This window comes from Mobula birostris, chromosome 2, assembly GCF_030028105.1.
Source record: "Mobula birostris isolate sMobBir1 chromosome 2, sMobBir1.hap1, whole genome shotgun sequence".
Lineage (NCBI taxonomy): Eukaryota > Metazoa > Chordata > Chondrichthyes > Myliobatiformes > Myliobatidae > Mobula > Mobula birostris.
The window spans coordinates 221,329,401-221,349,532 of NC_092371.1; the positions used below are offsets into that span (position 1 = coordinate 221,329,401).

Below are 20,132 nucleotides of genomic sequence, written 5' to 3' on the forward strand. Positions count from 1 at the left end.
TCATGCCACATCTAATTTTCTTCCACTTACATTATACTAATGATATCATGCCTCCACCAACAGGTACAGCTTGCCACTTTCCACTCCGTCCAGACCCCTCATCATTCTATATGCTTCTTGCCATCTACCTTTTTACCCAAAGAAAGCAGCCTGAATCTCTCTCCTCTGCATTATAAAACTACTTCTTTCTCACAGGAACAGTGCTCTTAAATCTATCCTGCGCTCTCTAATGCCTTGCTATCTTTCCTGTAATGAGGTGACCAGAATTGAAAGCAATATCTATTCATGGGTTTTATAAGGATTCAGCAGGTCTTTTCTTTTTTAATTCTGCTTTGATAAGGCATGTATGGCATATTGACCACTTAATATGGCCAGGATCAACAGACTCCGGGACAGCTTGTTCCACTAGAACATCCAACTAATTAATTCACGCTGATAAAATTGTATTTCTATGCTATATTGACTGTCCTGTTGTATGTTCTGTTTATTACAAATTATTATTAATTGCACATTGCACATTTAGATGGAGATGTAACGTAAAGGTTTTTACTCCTTATGTATGTGAAGGGTGTAAGAAATAGTCAATTCAATTCAATTCAACCTGCTCTTTCACTGATCTATGCACCTACACACCAGATCCTTCTGCTCTGCACCACATTTAAAACAATTTTGCTTCTTTTCAACCTTCCCACCTAAATCTATCATCTCACTTTTCTCCACAGTAAATTTCATCTGCCTTTTTCACCAGCCTGTTTATATCTTGCTGCCATTTACAACACCCTTCTGATTTCCATGTAACCATTTTGATTCTGTTTTTGGTTCTGGTTGATTCTACTTGTCAACTACCATCTTTTTTTAACTTTATCATCCTCAGTATCTCTTTCATCATCCTGGGAGCTCTGGATTTGTTTGTTAATTTTTTTTTATATCACATGAAAGAGTGAATAAGTGGCACCACAGCAATCTCTTCAATGTCGGTGATTGTTAAGTTACAGTTTAGCCTGCCTGTCAACTTTTGGTTTGGGTTTATCTGGCAGATCCACTATCATCCCATTGAAAATGGCTTTCCTCTAATAATTAATCATTTTTTGTTGAATGCTCCTTCTCACATTTTAAAAATTCCTTATCCTCTCTGGTCCTAACACTATTATCTACCAAACTCAGTGGTGCCCAATAGAATGCACCCAGCTATACACATAAAAGTTGCTGGTGAACGCAGCAGGCCAGGCAGCATCTCTAGGAAGAGGTGCAGTCGACGTTTCAGTCATCGACTGTACCTCTTCCTCGAGATGCTGCCTGGCCTGCACTAACTCTTCCTTCAGTTAGTCCTGATGAAGGGTCTCGGCCTGAAACGTCGACTGCACCTCTTCCTAGAGATGCTGCCTGGCCTGCTGCGTTCACCAGCAACTTTTATGTGTGTTGCTTGAATTTCCAGCATCTGCAGAATTCCTGTTGTTTGCACCCAGCTATGTAGTGTTTTCTCTACTGTTAGCTCTACCCAAACAGAATTCTGACTTTGGACTCTCTGCATGTCTTCTCCACAGCACAAGTGTTCTTTTCAATGAACAATGCTAGCTCTCCTACTTTCTTTCCCTGTTTTTCACAAAGATTGAATAGGTTAGAACTTTATTCCCTAGAACATAGAAGATTAATGGGAGATTTGATAGTATACACAATTATGAGGGGTACAGATAGGGTAAATGCAAGCAGGCTTTTTCCACTGAGGTTGGGAGAGACTACAACTGGAGACCATGGGCTAAGGGTGAAAGGTGTATTGTTCAAGGGGAACATGAGAAGAAATTTCTTTAACTCGGAGGGTAGTGATAGTGTGGAGCAAGCTGCCAGTGCAAGTGATGGATCTGATTTCGATTTCAACGTTTAAGAAAAATTTGGATTGGTAAATGGATCATAGGAGTAAGGAGGGCTATAGTCCACATGCAGGTCAATAGGATTTGGCAGTTTAAATGGCTTGCACGGACCAGATGGGTAGAAAGGCCTGTTTTGGTGCTGTACTTTTCTATGACTCTGTGAATGTTTTGAGAAATAGCAGCCATATTTCCTTGTAGAATACTGGACTGCACAATCACAAAAAATTATTATGAACTACTGTAATTGCAAAGAATTGCACATCTTTTATATTTGGTAATAAAAAGGTTAATAATACATATCTGTTACAGAAAGTAGAACATTTGCATTGATTATTAAAAATCTGAACTTCTGTAATGAACTGAAAAATGCTTCCTCGGCCGAGTATAAAAATCGTTCAACAGAATTCACTTCATTGGTATGTAACTGAGTGAATAACATTGTGACTCTAAAAGGATATTTATTAATATCTTTAATGTGCCTCTAATGATAAGTATTGACCTTCAGGTTTATATAACAAACACAATAGAGTTTACAGATACTGGAAAATCAGAGCAACACACAGGAAATGCTGGAGGAACTCAGCAGGTCAGGCAGCATCTATGGAAATAAACAAACAATTGACATTTCAGGCCTAGACCCTTTATCAAGGTAACAGAATTTCTGTGAGACCCAGGCTAACATGTTGAAGTACAATCTTTAATAAAGATAATTAAAGTCTCTGGGCAGTTAAGAAAGAAAATGTAATTTTGGCATTATCCAATACAAATTTTTATATTATTTTTGAAGGAATTGATTTAGCACCAATTTGTGGGAAGAGTGAATTCTGTTAATGTGTGAAACACTCAGAAAGCATTTTGAGAGGATCACTTCTTTCTTCAAACAACAGTGGTGCATAAATTATTGTATATTGTCTCAAGATTTCTCTTAACCTGTTTGTTGCCTGAACTACTGGTGTCCTACTGACTAAATGTGTTCTTAACGATAACAGAAATCTCAGATACTGACACAGATCAGCTGGCAGATTCTCCATCATCTACGTTGGAAAAATGTAGAAGTTTGCCCACCGTCATAGGACCATTTAAATGAGTCTGCTGTGAACAGCACTGACAGCAGTTGCATGACTGTGCAGAAGTTTAGAAAGGGCTTGTTTACACCTGCTTATACAGGAATCCTGAACTTCTGCTGAGTGAAAGGGCTAACATGAAGAAGTTCCAACCATTATTTTCCTCATGTATGTGTTTTGATATGATTGTCCAAAATCAAAATACAGAAGTTGATACAAATTTTAAATAAAAACACAAACTATCAGAAATATAAGGAGAAGCAGGCAGTTTCTATGGAAAGAAAAATGGAATTAGCATTTCTACACCAAACTTGCTGCTTACTCTGTTGACTTGTTTCTTTTTGTACTCTATGTGATTGACCAATTTAGAACATTAAAAGAAAGTTTAACAGGAATTCATTAACATGAATATTTCTGACACATAAGACTTTATTGTAAAATATGCATAAGTATAGCCATATCTCATTTTTAACGAGTAACAAACCTGACTTACTACTAGAGAATGTTTGTCTTGGTATTTTTGTAGCTTGGGTCTTGATAATATCTATGTTTACTCTTTGATTCTCTTGTGATTGAGATGCCCAGTTTAAGCCCCATGAAAAGATCTACTCCAAACTGAAGCTAATTCTTGTCAAAATTAGTAGAAAATCCATCCTACATTATTTGCATCTACGGTTGAATTCTCGGTCATATAGGTGTTAAATCATTATGAAAGCCATGCCGATGTTTTTTCAAATGGTGTGTTTAATCACCTGAAAAAAATTAAACTCAAAGTGAAGAATTGGTTCAGCAACTGATTCAGCAACCAGAGATGATTTCTTCAAAGTCGAACTATTCCTAGCAGTTATGTTAATCGAAATGTATTTGTGAGAGTAAGTGATGTGCCTATGAGTCAAAAATTATCTTAAAATATATGAATCAGTGGATCTCTCATACTTTTACCTCACGAATCAATTAGCAGTGCAATAGATATGTAATGAAGGGTGAAGGTTCAGAAATGGCAGAAGCACACCTTCGTGTATTAAGGCAGTGTACAAGGCAGCATTATGATGTTAATCCTATTAAGAAACTATCTAGGTGCAGGTAGTTTTCAAATAAAAACTCGGAGATACATGACATACCCAGATCTTGTCGACAAAGTAACAGTAGGCCACATAACACTTATTATTTTTAGGTAGATGGTACAGCAATTTTAAGTAAGGCTCAGATTACTTGTGAAACTGAAATATCCAAAAGGCTGTAGTTCAGGATGTACTGCTTTGTAAAATTTACAACAACAATATCGCACTGTCAGCTACATCATTGCAATGCATTCAGACCTATGATGTCTGAAACAAAAGAGTATTAAATTCAGCACAGAGAGATAATGCTTGTCGATTTCTGGTTAAGCATCGTCTCAATTATTCTGTTACCTAACATTAACCATTAAAAGTGGGCAGTTTCACTTATTTGTGTTTAATTGCTGTAGTTTTATATTGTAAATGGTAAAATTGTACTTCCACTTTTCTTACTTTTCCTTCCTGTTCTTGTCATCTCAATCTATTTTCTCCTCTCTTTAATTCCCCTTCTGCTCTTGATTGACATTTGAATTTGTCCCTCTATTCTCTCCTCAGTTATTGCACTTACTTTTACAGACCAGCCAAATATTCAATGTTCCTTCAAATGTTCCATGACTTATTTATTTCATTGCCTGCATTTTAGCAACTTGCCTTGCAAAAAGAAACATAAACACTAAATATATATGGAAATACCTAACCAACAGCAAGCAGCTTTAGCTGTCATTGAAATTATGGGCAATTTAAAATATTAACGTGGATTTTATTTTTACACTTGTTAATATAGTAAAACATTTTTTTCTGTTTTTGAAAATGTGTTTTTTTTTTCATTTCTATCCTTTCCTCAGCTTAATGAATCATACAGAAAGGTGGTTTCGGATGCTTTCGTAAAAGTTTTGGGATTCTCGTAAGTATTTTGAGTGGCAGATATTTATTTTGTTTTAAAAATTTAATGGCAAACTACAGAAAGCCTGATAATTAGGAGGGAGCTGCAAATTGCACAAGAAACAATGAAATATTTGTGGATTACAGTCTGGAACATTTACATGGGGCTAGTTTTCATTCTTATTATCATTTTACCTTACTATCAACATTAACCTAGCAGTTATTTTAAAAAAGCCAAGACACTTTTTAGGCACATTTAGATTACTTCCAGAAGTGAGTAGGGTACCTGTGCACCCCAATCTGGATAGTTTTGTATACTCCCGAGATTCTTCATAGAGTGCAGTCTGAGTGCCACCTCAGGCTGGTTTCCACATGCAAATACACCTGCTCTTCATGTCTTAGGGATGGAATTGAGGATATGATCTCAGTAACTGGGTATAAAATAAATGCATGGTGGCACACGGGACCAACTGTAGCGGCTTTTAGTGTTCATGAGATATGAAACGGAGTGGACAGTCAGCACCTTACACCTGCCAATGAAGGAGAAGTGTTGTAAAAAATGTGGTGTTTCAGTCAACAGTCTCTGCACCAATTGTTCTGGGAAGGGAGAGCTCAGGTTGAATTGGATATTACAGTAGCCCATGGCACATTGTAAGTGCACCTAAAGCCACAAGTTTGTGCCTCAAAGTGAATGAAAAGATCAAACAAACAGCTTTTGTTTTTTCTTCAGTTCAAGTTACATTTTCCCTTCATTTAAATTCTCTCCTAAATACCAGAAATTAACAAGACTTAGCAATCAGCGTTGCTGGGATAAAGTTAATGGAAATGGTGTCAGATGACATATTCTCAGTACTGGGATATACTGCAAATCCCTGTCAATTTTGTCCGAAGGAGCCTTTGAGTCACTAGGACAGGAAGTCTTTTGCGTCTCCAGTTTTACATCTTGAAGAGAGAAACCAGGATCTAATTTTGTCTTAGTTACTCCAAAAAAGGCAGGGAAATGTCATTTAATGCATTGGTAATGGGCTGTTCATCTGTTCTAATGCTTTCTTTTTTGCTTTTATTAATTCAGAAGTGGGAGCATCATTGTGCTTCATCAAGTATTCTCCCGCTGCCCTCTGACCGATGAGGAAGTTGCCTCCAGCAGGAAAGCAGTAGAAGATACCCTTTTGGAAGTCAACTACAGTACACAGTTTTTACCAGGAAAGTAGATTTCTGAACAATAAATTATGTTTTGACAGAGGAAATTTAACATTATAAATACAATATGTGTCCTATGACACATCTGAACAGATGGTGGCACAGTACAGGAACCGTTGCACAGAATTGTAGCCGTTTTATGTAGCACTGTACTGCTGCCACGAAAAAAAACACAAACAAATTTCATGACATATGACAGTGATGAGAATAAGAGCCCTGACCTGCGGTCAAACTGGACATCGGAAGTTTTGAGGGTAGGGGACTTCAGTCAGGTCCCCTGCCTGAGTACAAAAAACAGGTCGCGCCAGCAATAAAGAGCTTTGACCAGCGACCAATCGGCACTTGGGATTGATTTGCAAGATCTAATTAAAGGAAGGCAGGGGCAGGCGCAGAGGCTATTGTCACTGCGGCCGTCATCTGAGTGGACAGAGTCAGAGTGGTGACCGTGAGGCTTTAGCTCTTCAACGCTTGAACGAAGAGAGGCTTCAGTCAAAAGAAGCAAAGGAAATAAAAACTGTAGTTTAAGTTTCTTTTCCCTTCTTTATATCTGTTCAGCTAGGATAGTAGAGATGCCAGACAGGATAGTTGAATGTTCCTCTTGCAGAATGTATGAAGGCAGGGAGACCTCCAGTGTCCCTGACGATTACAACTGCGAGAAGTACATCCAGCTGCAGCTTCTAACAATCTGTGTTAAGGAGCTGAAGCTGGAACTGGATGAACTCCAGATCATTCAGAAGGCTGAGTGGGTGATAGTTTGGAAATATAGAGAGGTAGTTACACCCAAGGTACAGGACACAAGAAAATGGTTGACAGTGAGGAAGGGGAAAGGTGTTAAGAAGCTAGTGCACAGAGCCCCTGAGGCAATCCTCCTCAACAACAGATATATCACCTTGAATCCTGCTGGGGGTGGGGGGGGGGGATTCCTAGCAGAGGAAAGTAAGCCACAGAGGCTGGGACTCTGGCACTGAGTCTGCCTCTGTGACTCAGAAGGAAAGAGGGGAGAAGAGGCATGCTGTAGTGATAGGGGATTTGTTACATAGGGGAATGGACAGGAGGCTCTGTGAGTGAGAACAAGATTCAGGGATGTTATGTTCCCTCCTAGGTGCTAGGGCACGGAATATCCCAGATTGAGTCGTCAGCATTTTTAATTAGGAGGGTGAACAGCCAGAAGTCATGGTCCATATATGTACCAATGACATGGGCAGGATGAGTGATGAGGTTCTGCATAGGGAGTTCAGGGAGTTAGATGTTAATTTAAAGGGCAGGACTTCCAGGATTGTGCTCTCAGGATTACTACCCATGCCACATGCTAGTGAAGCCAAAACTAGGAAGGTTACACAGTTTAATAAGACCATAAGACATAAGAGCAGAATTAGGCCATCTGGCCCATCGAGTCTGCTCTGCCATTCAGTCATGGCTGCTCCTTTTTTTCTATCTCCTCCTCAACCATGTCTAATCAAGAACCTATAAACCTCTGCCTTAAATACACCCAATGACCTGGCCTCCACAGCTGCATGTGGCAACAAATTCCACAAATTCACCACCCTTTGGCTAAAGAAAGTTCTCCACATCTGTTTTGAATGGGTGCCCCTTTATCCTGAGGCTGTGGCCTCTTGTCTGAGACTCTCCTACCATGGGAAATATCTTTTCCACTCTACACTATCTAGGCCTTTCAGTGGCTAAGGATTTGGTGTAGGAGGGAGGGCATAAGATTTTTGGATCATCGGACTCTCTTCTAGGGAAGGTGGGACCTGTACAGAAGAGACAGCTTTCACCTGAACCAGAGAGCGACTAATATCCTTGTGGGAAGGTCTGTTAATGTTATTGCATGGTGGGGTGTAAACCAGAGTTGCGGGGGCATGGGAACCTGAGTGTGAGAACAGTTAGTGGAGAGGTTATGGAGGTAGATGTTGGTTAAGACCTCAGATAAAGTTAGGAATCAAAAGTTTCAGCATGGTGTGACAAGTGTCCTGAGCTGCAGATATTTCAATGTGAGAATAGGTTGAGTGAACACAGCCTTTTCTCCTTGGTGCGAAGAAGGATGAGGGGTGACCAGATAGAGGTGTATAAGATGATGAGAGGCATTGATTGTGTGGGTAGTCAGAGGCTTTTTCCCAGGGCTGAAATGGTTGCCACAAGAGGACACAGGTTTAAGGTGCTTGGAAGTAGGTACAGAGAAGATGTCAGGGGTAAGTTTTTTTACTCAGAGAGTGGCGAGTGCGCAGAAAGGGCTGCCGGCAACGGTGGTGGAGGCGGATACGATAGGGTTGTTTAAGAGACTTATGGATAGGTACATGGAGCTTAGAAAAATAGAGGGCTATGGGTAAGTTTTGTAATTTCTAAGGTAGGGATATATTTGACACAACTTTGTGGGCCGAAGGGCCTGTATAGTGCTGTAGGTTTCCTATGTTTCTATGTTTCTATTGTAGGAAAGGCAGATAGTAGTGCTGAAGATGAGGTAGCTGGTTTACAAACAGAGGCAATATCTAGTGAGGAGAGGGCAAAATTGCAGTCAACAGATGAGTTGCAATGTAAAAGGCAAACAAAATCAACAAAGGTGAATACCTGTACAGGATTGATGGTATATTTCAATGAGCACAGTATATGGAATAAGGTAGAAGAACTTGCATCACAGTTGCAGATTGGCAGGTATGATGTTGTAGGCGTCACTGAATCATAGCTGAAAGAAGATTATAGCTGGGAGATTAATGTCCAAGAATATGCATTGTATCGAAAGGACAGGCCTGAAGGCAGAGGGGGTGGAATTGCTCTGTTGGTAAAAAATTAGATCAAACTTTAGAAAGAGATGACACAGGATTGGAAAATATTGAGCCATAGTGGATAGAGTTAAGGAATTGCAAGGGTAAAAAGACCCTGAAGACTCTGTTGGGAGATGTATACAGACCCCACCCCGCCCAAACAGTAGTAATGATGTGGCCTAAAAATTACAACAGGACATAGAAAATGCATGCCAAAGGGGCAGTGTTACAATAGTCATGGGGGACTTCCATATGTAGGTAGATTGGGAAAATCAGGTTGGTGCTGGATCCCAGGAGAGAGGATTTCTACAGTGCCTAAAATTTCTAGAGCCCACTGGGGAATCAGTTAGTTTGTCTGGGTGTTGTGCAATGAACCAAAGTTGATTAGACAGCTTAGGTAAAAGAACACTTCAGGGTAAGTGATCATAATATGATCAAATTCACCCTGAAATTTGAGAAGCAGAAGCTAAAGTCAGATGTATCAGTATTACAATGGAGTAAAGGGAATTACAAAGGCATGAGAGCAGAGATAGCCAGAATTGACCGACAGGGATGACAGCAGAGCATCAATAGCTGGAATTTCTAAAGGAAGATGACACAAACGTGGCTAACAAGAGAAGTCCAAATCAACATAAAAGCCAAAGAGAGGGGATATAATAGAGCAAAAATTAGTAGAAAGTTAAGTCCTTCTGTAGCCTCTCTACTTCCTCAAAATCACCTGCCCCTCCACCTATCTTCATATCATCTGCAAATTTTGCAACAAGGCCATCAATTCCATCATCCAAATCGTTGATATAGAACGTAAAAAGAATTGGTCCCAAACAGACCCCTGTGGAACACCACTAATCACAGGTAGCCAGTCAGAAAAGGCTCCCGTTATTCCCACTCTTTGCCTCCTGTCAATTAGCCACTGCTTTATTCATGCTCCAATCTTTCCTGTAATACAATGGGCTCAGTTTGTTAAGCAGCTCATGTGTGGCACCTTGTCAAAGGCCTTCTGAAAATCCAAGTACATAATGACAACTGATTCTCCTTTGTCTATCCTGCTTGTTACTTCTGCAAAGAATTCTAACAGATTTGTCAGGCAAGCTTTTCCCTTGAGGAAACCATGCTGACTATTGTCTATTTTACCCTGAGACCTCATCCTTAATAATTGGCTCCAACATCTTCCCAACCACTGAGACTAGATTAACTGGCCTATCAACACACATCAAAGAGCTACTAGCTCTTCTTTCAGTTAGTCCTGACGAAGGGTCTCAGCCCGAAACGTCGACTGTACCTCTTCCTAGAGATGCTGCCTGGCCTGCTGCATTCACCAGCAACTTTGGTGTGTGTTGCTTGAATTTCCAGCAACAAATTTCCTTGTGTTCGCGTTTTTAAATTAACTGGCCTATAGTTCCTTTCTTCTGCCTCTCTCCCGTCTTGAAGAGTTGAGCGACATTTACAATTTTCAAGTCTTCCGGAATCATTCCTGAATTTCGTGAGTCTTGGAAGATCATTACTAATGCCTCCACGATCTCTTCAGCTACCTCATTCAGAACTCTAGGGTGTACATCATCTGTTCAGGTGACTTATCTATCTTCAGACTTTTCAGTTTCCCAAGAACCTTCTCTCTAGTTATGGCAACTTCACACACTTTATGATCCCTGACACCTGGGACTTCCACTATACTGCTGGTGTCTTCCACAGTGAAGACTGATGAAAAATACTTAATCAGTTCATTTGCTATTTTATTGTCAGAATGTTTACTGATTTCCTAGAATGTTGCATGTCTGAGCATCCATAATAAGAAACATACACTTTACATGATTGAACATATGTACAGATTCTGATCTGAATCATTGATTTATCACATGTACATCAAAACATATAGTTAAATGCATTTTTTTGCACTAAACACTTGGAACTCTGGATGCATGAACTGCTGGAAAAGATAGACTTTAGCATGAAGAGGAGAATATTCCTAACCAGTCAAAACTTTCAGTTTTTGTACGTTTGGTGCAATTTAGGGGCGGCATAGTAGCACAGTGACTAGTGTAAGGCATTGCAGTGCCAGCAACCCTGTCAGTTCCTGCCGCTGTCTGTGAGCAGTCTGTATGTTTTCTCTGTGACTGTGTGGGTTTCCTCCATCTGCTCCAGTTTTCCCCACACTCCAAGGACATATAGATTAGAAGGTTAATTGGTCACATGGATGTAATTGGGCAGCACTGGCTCAGTGTCCTAGAAGAGCCTGTTACGGTGCTGTGTGCCCTCTCCCCCTTCCTGTTCACCATCTACACCTCGGACTTCAGATACAACTCGGAGTCTTGCAACCTGCAGAAGTTTTTGGATGATTCGGCAGTTGTGGCCTGTGTCAACTGATCTCAGGGCTGAATACAGAAGAACATAAGAACATAAGAAATAGGAACAGGAGTAGGCCATGCGGCCCATCGAGCCTGCCCCCCTCCCCCTGTTCAATAAGATCATGGCTGATCCATCCATAAACTCAACTCCATCTACCTGCCTTTTCCCCATAACCCTTAATTCCCCTACTATGTAAAAATCTATCTAACTGTATCTTAAATATATTTAGTGAAGAAGCCTCAACTGCTTCCTTGGGCAGAGAATTCCACAGATTCACCACTCTCTGGAAAAAAAAATTCTTCTCATCTCCGTCCTAAATCTTCTCCCCTGAATCTTGAGGCAATGTCCCCTCGTTCAAGTCTCACCTACCAATGGAAACAACTTTCCTACTTCTATCTTATCCATCCCTTTCAAAATTTTGTATGTTTCTGTCAGATCTCCTCTCATTCTTCTGAATTCCTGAGAGTTTAGTCCCAGGCAACTCAATCTCTCCTCATAGGTTAACCCCTTCATCCCTGGAATCAACCTGGTGAACCTCCTCTGCACTGCCTCCAAAGCCAGTATATCCTTCCTCAAGTATGCAGACCAGAACTGCACACAGTACTCCAGGTGTGGCCTCATCAGTACCCTGTATAGTTGCAGCATGGCCTCCTTGCTCTTGAATTCAATTCCTCTAGCAATGAAGGCCAACATTCCGTTTGCCTTCTTAGTAACCTGTTGTACCTGCAAGCCAACTTTTTACAATTCATGTACATGCACTCCCAAGTCCCTCTGCACAACAGCATGCTGCAATCTTTCACCATTTAAATAATAATCTGCTCTTCTATTATTCATTCCAAAGTGGATTATCTGGCATTTACCAGCGTTGTATTCCATCTGCCAGACCTTGGCCCACTCACTTAACCTATCTATATCCCTCTGCAGACTCTCCACATCCTCTGTACAATTTGCTTTTCCACTGTTTAGTGTCATCAGCAAATTTTGCTACACTACACTCAGTCCCCTCTTCCAAATCATCAATGTAAATGGTAAAGAGCTGCGGGCCCAGCACCGACCCCGGCGACACCCCACTCACCACTGACTGCCAACTGGAGAAACACCCATTTATAACAACTACCTGCCTTCTATTGGTTAACCAATCCACTACCCATGCCAATACACTTCCTCCGACTCCATGCATCCATATCTTATTCATAAATCTCTTGTGCAGCACCTTATCAAACGCCTTCTGGAAATCCAAGTATATGACATCGACCTGTTCCCCTCTATCCACTGCTCTAATTATGTTCTCAAAGAACTCCAGTAAATTTGTCAAACAGGACCTGCCCTTTCTGAATCCATGCTGCGTCTGTCTAATGGAACCACTCCTTTCTAAATGTTTCGCTATTTCTTCCATAATGACAGCTTCAAGCATTTTCCTGACTACAGATGTTAAGCTAACTGGCCTATAGTTGCCTGTCTTTTGCCTTTTTTAAAAAGTGGCATGACATTTGCTGTCTTCCAATCCGCTGGGACCCGCCCAGAGTCCAAAGAATTTTGATAAATGATTACCAAAGCGTCTACTATGACCTCTGCCAATTCCCTCAGCACCCTGGGATGCATCCCATCAGAACCAGGGGACTTATCTACCTTCTGGCCCTCTAGTTTGCTCATCACTATCTCTTTAGGGATGGTGATTTTATCAAGGTCCTCACCTCCCATTTCGTCCATAACATCATTCTTTGGCATATTAGATGTGTCCTCCACCATGAAGACCAACACAAAATAGTCATTCAATGTCTCAGCTATTTCCTTATCACCCAATATCAATTTCCTCTTCTCGCCTTCCAAGGGACCTATGTTGACTTTAGCCACCCTCTTCCGCTTTATATATTTATAAAAACTTTTGCTATCTGTTTTCATATGTGTGCTAATTTACTTTCATACTCTATCTTCCCTTTCCTTATTTCTTGTTTCGTTGTTCTTTGTTGCTTTTTAAAGTTTTCCCAATCCTCCAGTCTCCCACTACTCTTTGCGACTTTGTACATATGAAGTATTAATTTGATACTATCTTTTACTTCCTTAGTTATCCAAGGCTAGCTCTCCCCACACTTAACTGTCCTTACTTTTGACTGGAATATACTTTTGTTGAGCACTGTGAAAGTATTCCACTGTTCCTCAACTGTCCTACCAAATAACCTGTGCTCCCAATCCACATTAGGCAACTCCTCCCTCATCCTGTTGTAGTCTTTCTTGTTCAAGCATAATACACTAGTTTTAGATCTAATTATTTCATCCTCCATCTGTATGTGAAATTCGATCATACTATGATCACTCTTTTCAAGAGGATCCCTGACTACAAGATCGTTGATCTTACCTATCTCATTGCACAGGACTAGATCTAAGATAGCCCTTTCCCTTGAGGTGCACTAACATGCTGCTCAAGAAAGCCATCATGGATGCATTCTATGAAGTCCCCCTCAAGACTTCCTTGACCAACCTGATTCACCCAATCTATGTGGAAGTTAAAATCCCCCATGACAACTGCTGTTCCGTTCTTACAAGCCTCAATTATTTCCTGGTTAATCGTCTCTGCCTCTGCAATATTTTTATTAGGTGGCCTATAGACAACTCGCACCAGTGATTTTTTCCTTTTACTATTCTTAATCTCTACCCAGATGGACTCAACATTCTGCTCTGTAGATCTTATATCATCTCTCACAATCACCCTGATCTCATCCTTAATTAAGAGCGCCACCTCATCTCCTTTGCCCTCCTGCCATATTACCTGATACCCTTGGATATTTAATTCCCACTCATCTTCACCTTGCAACCAGGTTTCTGTAATGGCCACTAAATCATATGCCTTGGTACTGATCAGTGCCACAAGTTCACTAACTTTGTTTCTAATACTACGGGCATTTAGATAAAGTGCCCTATAAGGACCACTGTCCTTCTAGGATCTAATGAGCTATTTGGTTTTTGATTTTTACTTTTTTGCACTCTGCTCTTACTTTTTTCTTCACTAACTCCAGCTTTGGTCTCTGCATCACTTCCTTTTCTGTGTGGGTTCCCATCCCCCTGCCATATTAGTTTAAAAACTCCCCAACAGCATGAGCAAACAATCTCCCTAGGACATTGATCCTGGCCCTGCCCAGATGTAGACCGTCTGGATGGTACTGGTCCCACCCCCCACCCCCAGAAACAGTTCAAATGACCCAAGAATCCGAAACCCTCCCTCCTGCACCACCGCTCAAGCTACATATTCATTCTATCTAAGAAGATAGATAGACATGACATGAGGCACATTACTGGTGACTGACCTCCATGCAGAATATGACCTGTCTACACCCACTCTTTGCTTTCTGTGAGCCAGCCAATTCTGGATCTACAAAGCAAGGTACCCTTGGATCCCATGCCCCCTTACTTTCTCAATAAGCCTTGCATGGGGTACCTTATCAAATGCCTTGCTGAAATCCGTATACACTACATCTACTGCTCTGCCTTCATCAATGTGTTTAGTCACATTCTCAAAAAATTCAATCAGGCTTGTAAGGCATGACCTGCCTTTGACAGAGCCATGCTGACCATTCCTAATCACATTAAGCCTCTCCAAATGCTCATAAATCTTGCCTCGCAAGATCTTCTCCATCAACTTACCAACCACTGAAGTAAGATTCACGGGTCTATAATTTCCTGGGCTATCTCTACTCCCTTTCTTGAATAAGGGAACAACATCTGCAACCCTCCAATCCTCCGGAACCTTTGCATGTTGATGCAAAGATCATTGCCAGAGGCTCAGCAATCTCCTCCCTCGCCTCCCACAGTAGCCTGGGCTATATCTTGTCCGGTCCCAGTGACACATCCAACTTGATGCTTTCCAAAAGCTCCAGCACATCCTCGTTCATTCCCACTCTGGCTAGAATGGTGGACAACATTGTTGCGTAGTGTGGGCTGAATCACCTGCAGCTCAACATCTTCACACAGACAGTAGTGGGTGCATGGAATGCACTGCCAGTAACAGTGGTAGAGGTGGATAAAATAGGGTTTTTTAAGGTACTCTTAGATAGGTACATTGAGCTTAGAAAAATGGCGGGCTATGCAGTAGGGAAATTCTAGGCAGTTTCTAGAGCAGGTTACACTATCAGGAAACAATCAATTTCCACCTTAAGTATATATACTCTGTGACTTGGCCTCCACCACACACTGAGGCAGAGCATTTCACAGATTCACTACTCTGGCTAAAGATAATTCCTCCTTACCTCTGTTTTAAAAGGACGCATCTTAGTTCTGAGGCTGTGCCCTCTAGTTCTGGATACTCCCACCATAGGAAACATCCTCTCCGCATCCACCCTATCTAGTCCTTTCGACATACGGTAGGTTTCAATGAGATTTCTAAATTCCAGTGAGTACAGGCCCAAATCTGCCATACTCATCATAAAACTTTTGGTATCCTGCTATATATTATTGGATAGCCTGCCCTCTTATTTCACCTTTTCACTTCTTATAGTTTTTTTAGTTGCCTTTTGTAGGATTTTAAAAGCTTTCCAATCATCCAATTTACCACTCATTTTTGCTACCTTATGTGCACTTTCCTTGGCTTTTATGTAGTCCTTAACTTCCTTTGTCAGCCACAATTGCCCAGCCTGCCATTTGAGAACTTCTTCCTCCGTGGGATATACTGTAGCTATCTTGCACCTTGTGAAGTATTCCCAGATAGTTCAGCCATCTCTGCTTCTCCAATCCACCTGGGCAAGTTCCTCGCTCATGCCTCTGTAATTCCCTTTATTCCATTGCGATACTGATACATGTAAAAGTGGCAGGCCGGCAAATCCAGGGCAAAAATCAAAAAGGGCCACTTTTCAACATAATTGTATAAGGGCTAAGAGTGTTGTAAAAGCAAGCCTGAAGGCTTTGTGTGTCAATGCAAGGAGCATTCGTAACAAGGTGGATGAATTAAAAGTGCAGACTGTTATTAATGAATATGATATAGTTGGGATCACAGAGACATAGCTCCAGGGTGACCAAGGATGGGAGCTCAACGTTCAGGGATATTTAATATTCAGGAGGGATAGACATGAAAGAAAAGGAGGTGGGGTAGCATTGCTGGTTAACAGAATAGAAAGGAAGGACATTAGCCGGGAGGATGTGGAATCGATATGGGTGGAGCTGCATAACACTAAGGGGCAGAAAACGCTGGTGGGAGTTGTGTAAAGGCCACCTAACAGTAGTAGTGAGGTTGGGGATGGCATTAAACAGGAAATTAGAAATGGGTGCAATAAAAGAACAGCAGTTATAATGGGTGACTTCAATCTACATATAGATTGGGTGAACCAAATTGGTAAGGGTGCTGAGGAAGAGGATTTCTTAGAATGTATGCGGGATGGTTTTTTGAACCAACATGTCAAGGAACCAACTAGAGAGCAGGCTATTCCAGACTGGGTATTCAGCAATGAGGAAGAGTTAATTAGCAATCTTACCCCCTTGGATAAGAGTGATCATAATATGGTGGAATTCTTCATTAAGATGGAAAGTGACATAGTTAATTCAGAAAAAAAGGTTCTGAACTTAAAGAAGGGTAACTTTGAAGGTATGAGTCATGAATTAGCTAAGATAGACTGGCAAATGACACTTAAAGGGTTGACAGTGGATATGCAATGGCAAGCATTTAAAGATCACATTGATGAACTAGAACAATTGTTCATCCCAGATTGGCAAAAGAATAAACCAGGGAAGGTAGTGCACCCGTGGCTGACAAGGGAAATTAGGGATAGTATCAATTCCAAAGAAGAAACATACAAATTATCCAGAAAAAGCGGCTCACCTGAGGACTGGGAGAAATTCAGAGTCCAGCAGAGGAGGACAAAGGGCTTAATTAGGAAAGGGAAAAAAGATTATGAGAGAAAACTGGCAGGGAACATAAAAACTGACTGTAAAAGCTTTTATAGATATGTGAAAAGAAAAAGATTGGTTAAGACAAATGTAGGTCCCTTACAGTCAGAAACAGGTGAATTGATCATGGGCAACAAGGACATGGCAGACCAATTGAGTAACTACTTTGGTTCTGTCTTCACTAAGGAGGACATAAATAGTCTTCCGGAAATAGTAGGGGACAGAAGGTCTAGTGAGATGGAGGAACTGAGGGAAATACATGTCAGTAGGGAAGTGCTATTATGTAAATTGAAGGGATTAAAGGCAGATAAATTCCCAGGGCTAGATGGTCTGCATCCCAGAGTGCTTAAGGAAGTGGCCCAAGAAATAGGGAATGCATTAGTGATAATTTTTCAAAACTCTTTAGATTCTGGACTAGTTCCTGAGGATTGGAGGGTGGCTAATGTAACCCTGCTTTTTAAAAAAGGAAGGAGAGAGAAACTGGGGAATTATAGACCGGTTAGCCTAACATCGGTGGTGGGGAAAGTGCTGGAGTCGGTTATCAAAGATATGATAACAGCACATTTAGAAAGCAGTGAAATCATTGGACAAAGTCAGCATGGATTTGTGAAAGGAAAATCATGTCTGACAAATCTCATAGAATTTTTTGAGGATGTAACTAGTAGAGTGGATAGGGGAGAACCAGTGGATGTGGTATATTTGGATTTTCAAAAGGCTTTTGACAAGGTCCCACACAGGAGATTAGTGTGCAAACTCAAAGCACACGGTATTGGGGGTATGGTATTGATGTGGATAGAGAATTGGTTGGCAGGCAGGAAGCAAAGAATGGGAATAAACGGGACCTTTCCAGAATGGCAGGCAGTGACTAGTGGGGTACTGCAAGGCTCGGTGCTGGGACCCCAGTTGTTTACAAATATATTAATGACTTAGACGAGGGAATTAAATGCAGCATCTCCAAGTTTGCGGATGACACGAAGCTGGGTGGCAGTGTTAGCTGTGAGGAGGATGCTAAGAGGATGCAGGGTGACTTGGATAGGTTAGGTGAGTGGGTAAATTCATGACAGATGCAATTTAATGTGGATAAATGTGAGGTTATCCACTTTAGTGGCAAAAACAGGAAAACAGATTATTATCTGAATGGTGGCCGATTAGGAAAAGGGGAGGTGCAACGAGACCTGGGTGTCATTATACACCAGTCATTGAAAGTGGGCATGCAGGTACAGCAGGCAGTGAAAAAGGCGAATGGTATGCTGGCATTCATAGCAACAGGATTTGAGTACAGGAGCAGGGAGGTACTACTGCAGTTGTACAAGGCCTTGGGGAGACCACACCTGGAGTACTGTGTGCAGTTTTGGTCCCCTAATCTGAGGAAAGACATTCTTGCCATAGAGGGAGTACAAAGAAGGTTCACCAGATTGATTCCTGGGATGGCAGGACTTTCATATGATGAAAGACTGGATCGACTAGGCTATACTCACTGGAATTTAGAAGATTGAGGGGGGATCTTATTGAAACATATAAAATCCTAAAGGGATTGGACAGGCTAGATGCAGGAAGATTGTTCCCGATGTTGGGGAAGTCCAGAACAAGGGATCACAGTTTAAGGATAAAGGGGAAGCCTTTTAGGATCGAGATGAGGAGAAACTTCTTCACACAGAGAGTGGTGAATCTGTGGAATTCTTTGCCACAGGAAACAGTTGAGGCCAGTTTTTTGGCTATATTTACGAGGGAGATAGATATGGCCCTTGTGGCTAAAGGGATCGGGGGGTATGGAGAGAAGGCAGGTACAGGGTTCTGAGTTGGATGATCAGCCGTGATCATACTGAATGGCGGTGCAGGCTCGAAGGGCCAAATGGGCTACTCCCGCACCTATTTTCTATGTTTCTATGTGAGCTATGCTTCTCTATCTTAAATTGCAGTATGAATTCAATCATATTATGATCACTGTCTCCTCATGGTTCCTTTACATTAAACTCCCCTAATAAGATCTGGGTTATCACACAACACTCAGTCTAAGATAGCCTTTCCCCAGTAAGCTCAATCACAAACTGCTCTAAAAAGCCACCTCATAGGCATTCAACAAATTCCCTCTCTTGCAATCTGACACCTACCTTGCATATTGAATTGAATTGACTTTATTTCTTACATCCTTCACATATGTAAGGAGTAAAAATCTTTACATTACGTCTCCATCCAACACACCTGCCAGTTGTGCTGCGCTCATCCTAAGCACTCGCCCTGGGTTGCCGTCCAGTCCCACAGCCTTGCGGCTGTCCACACGTTGGAAACATCTGCATACCTCAGCCTCAGAGATGACCAGGTTGCAGGCTTTCCTTGGAGGCTCTGAGTTAGCGACATCGAACCGAGCATAAAAAGGGATTGAGCTCATCTGGGATAGAGGCCACGTTGTTGGCGGTACCACAATGTTTGGCTTTGAAGTCTGCGGTGGTATGCAGCCCTCACCACAAGTCACGTGTGCTATTAGTTGTGAATCATGACTCAATCTTGTCCCTGTATTGTCGTTTCGCAGCCTTGTTAGCTTTGCGCATATCATAGCTGGTTTTCTTGAGCTCTAGTTGATCACCAGCGATGTAAGCTCAACGTTGTGCTGTAAGTGCTGCTCGCACGGAACTATTGATCCAGGGTTTCTGGTTTGGGAAGACCCTGACCAGCTTCTGGGAGACAAAATCGTCAATGCACTACCCGATGCAGCACGTGACTCCATCAGTGAACTTGGAGACATCGTCATCATGGAAGGCATTCCAGTCAGCATCTTTGAAGCAGTCCTGCAGCATGGAGGCCGATTGGTCAAACCAACAGTGGACAGTTTTAACTATGGCCGCCTCTTGTTTCAGTTTCTGCTAGTTCGTCAGCAGAAGCAGGATTGAAGAGTGATCTGATTTTCCAAAAGCTGGGCGAAGGAGAGCTTTGTAAGCATTGCGGAAGAAAGTAGCTGTGGTCAAGGGTCTATCTCCACGAATGCTCACCTGGATGTGCTGACAAAACTTTGGTGAGACTTTCATCAGCGATGCTCTATTACAGTCATCGGTGACGATGAAGAGAGCCTCTGGGTGTGTAGTCTCCAGT

General features: G+C 41.6%; 1 protein-coding gene across 3 annotated transcripts in view; it reads left to right on the forward strand.

The window, feature by feature from the left end:
* Nucleotides 1-20,132, forward strand: part of LOC140194086 (adhesion G-protein coupled receptor F1-like) — a 218,012-nt gene that overhangs the window by 158,136 nt on the left and 39,744 nt on the right. For all 3 annotated transcript variants that reach the window (XM_072251506.1, XM_072251505.1, XM_072251507.1), the window contains exons 7-9: nt 2,178-2,284; nt 4,836-4,894; nt 5,945-6,072. In XM_072251506.1, the coding sequence (XP_072107607.1) occupies nt 2,178-2,284; nt 4,836-4,894; nt 5,945-6,072 (294 nt within the window). The remainder of the gene's footprint in view (nt 1-2,177; nt 2,285-4,835; nt 4,895-5,944; nt 6,073-20,132) is intronic.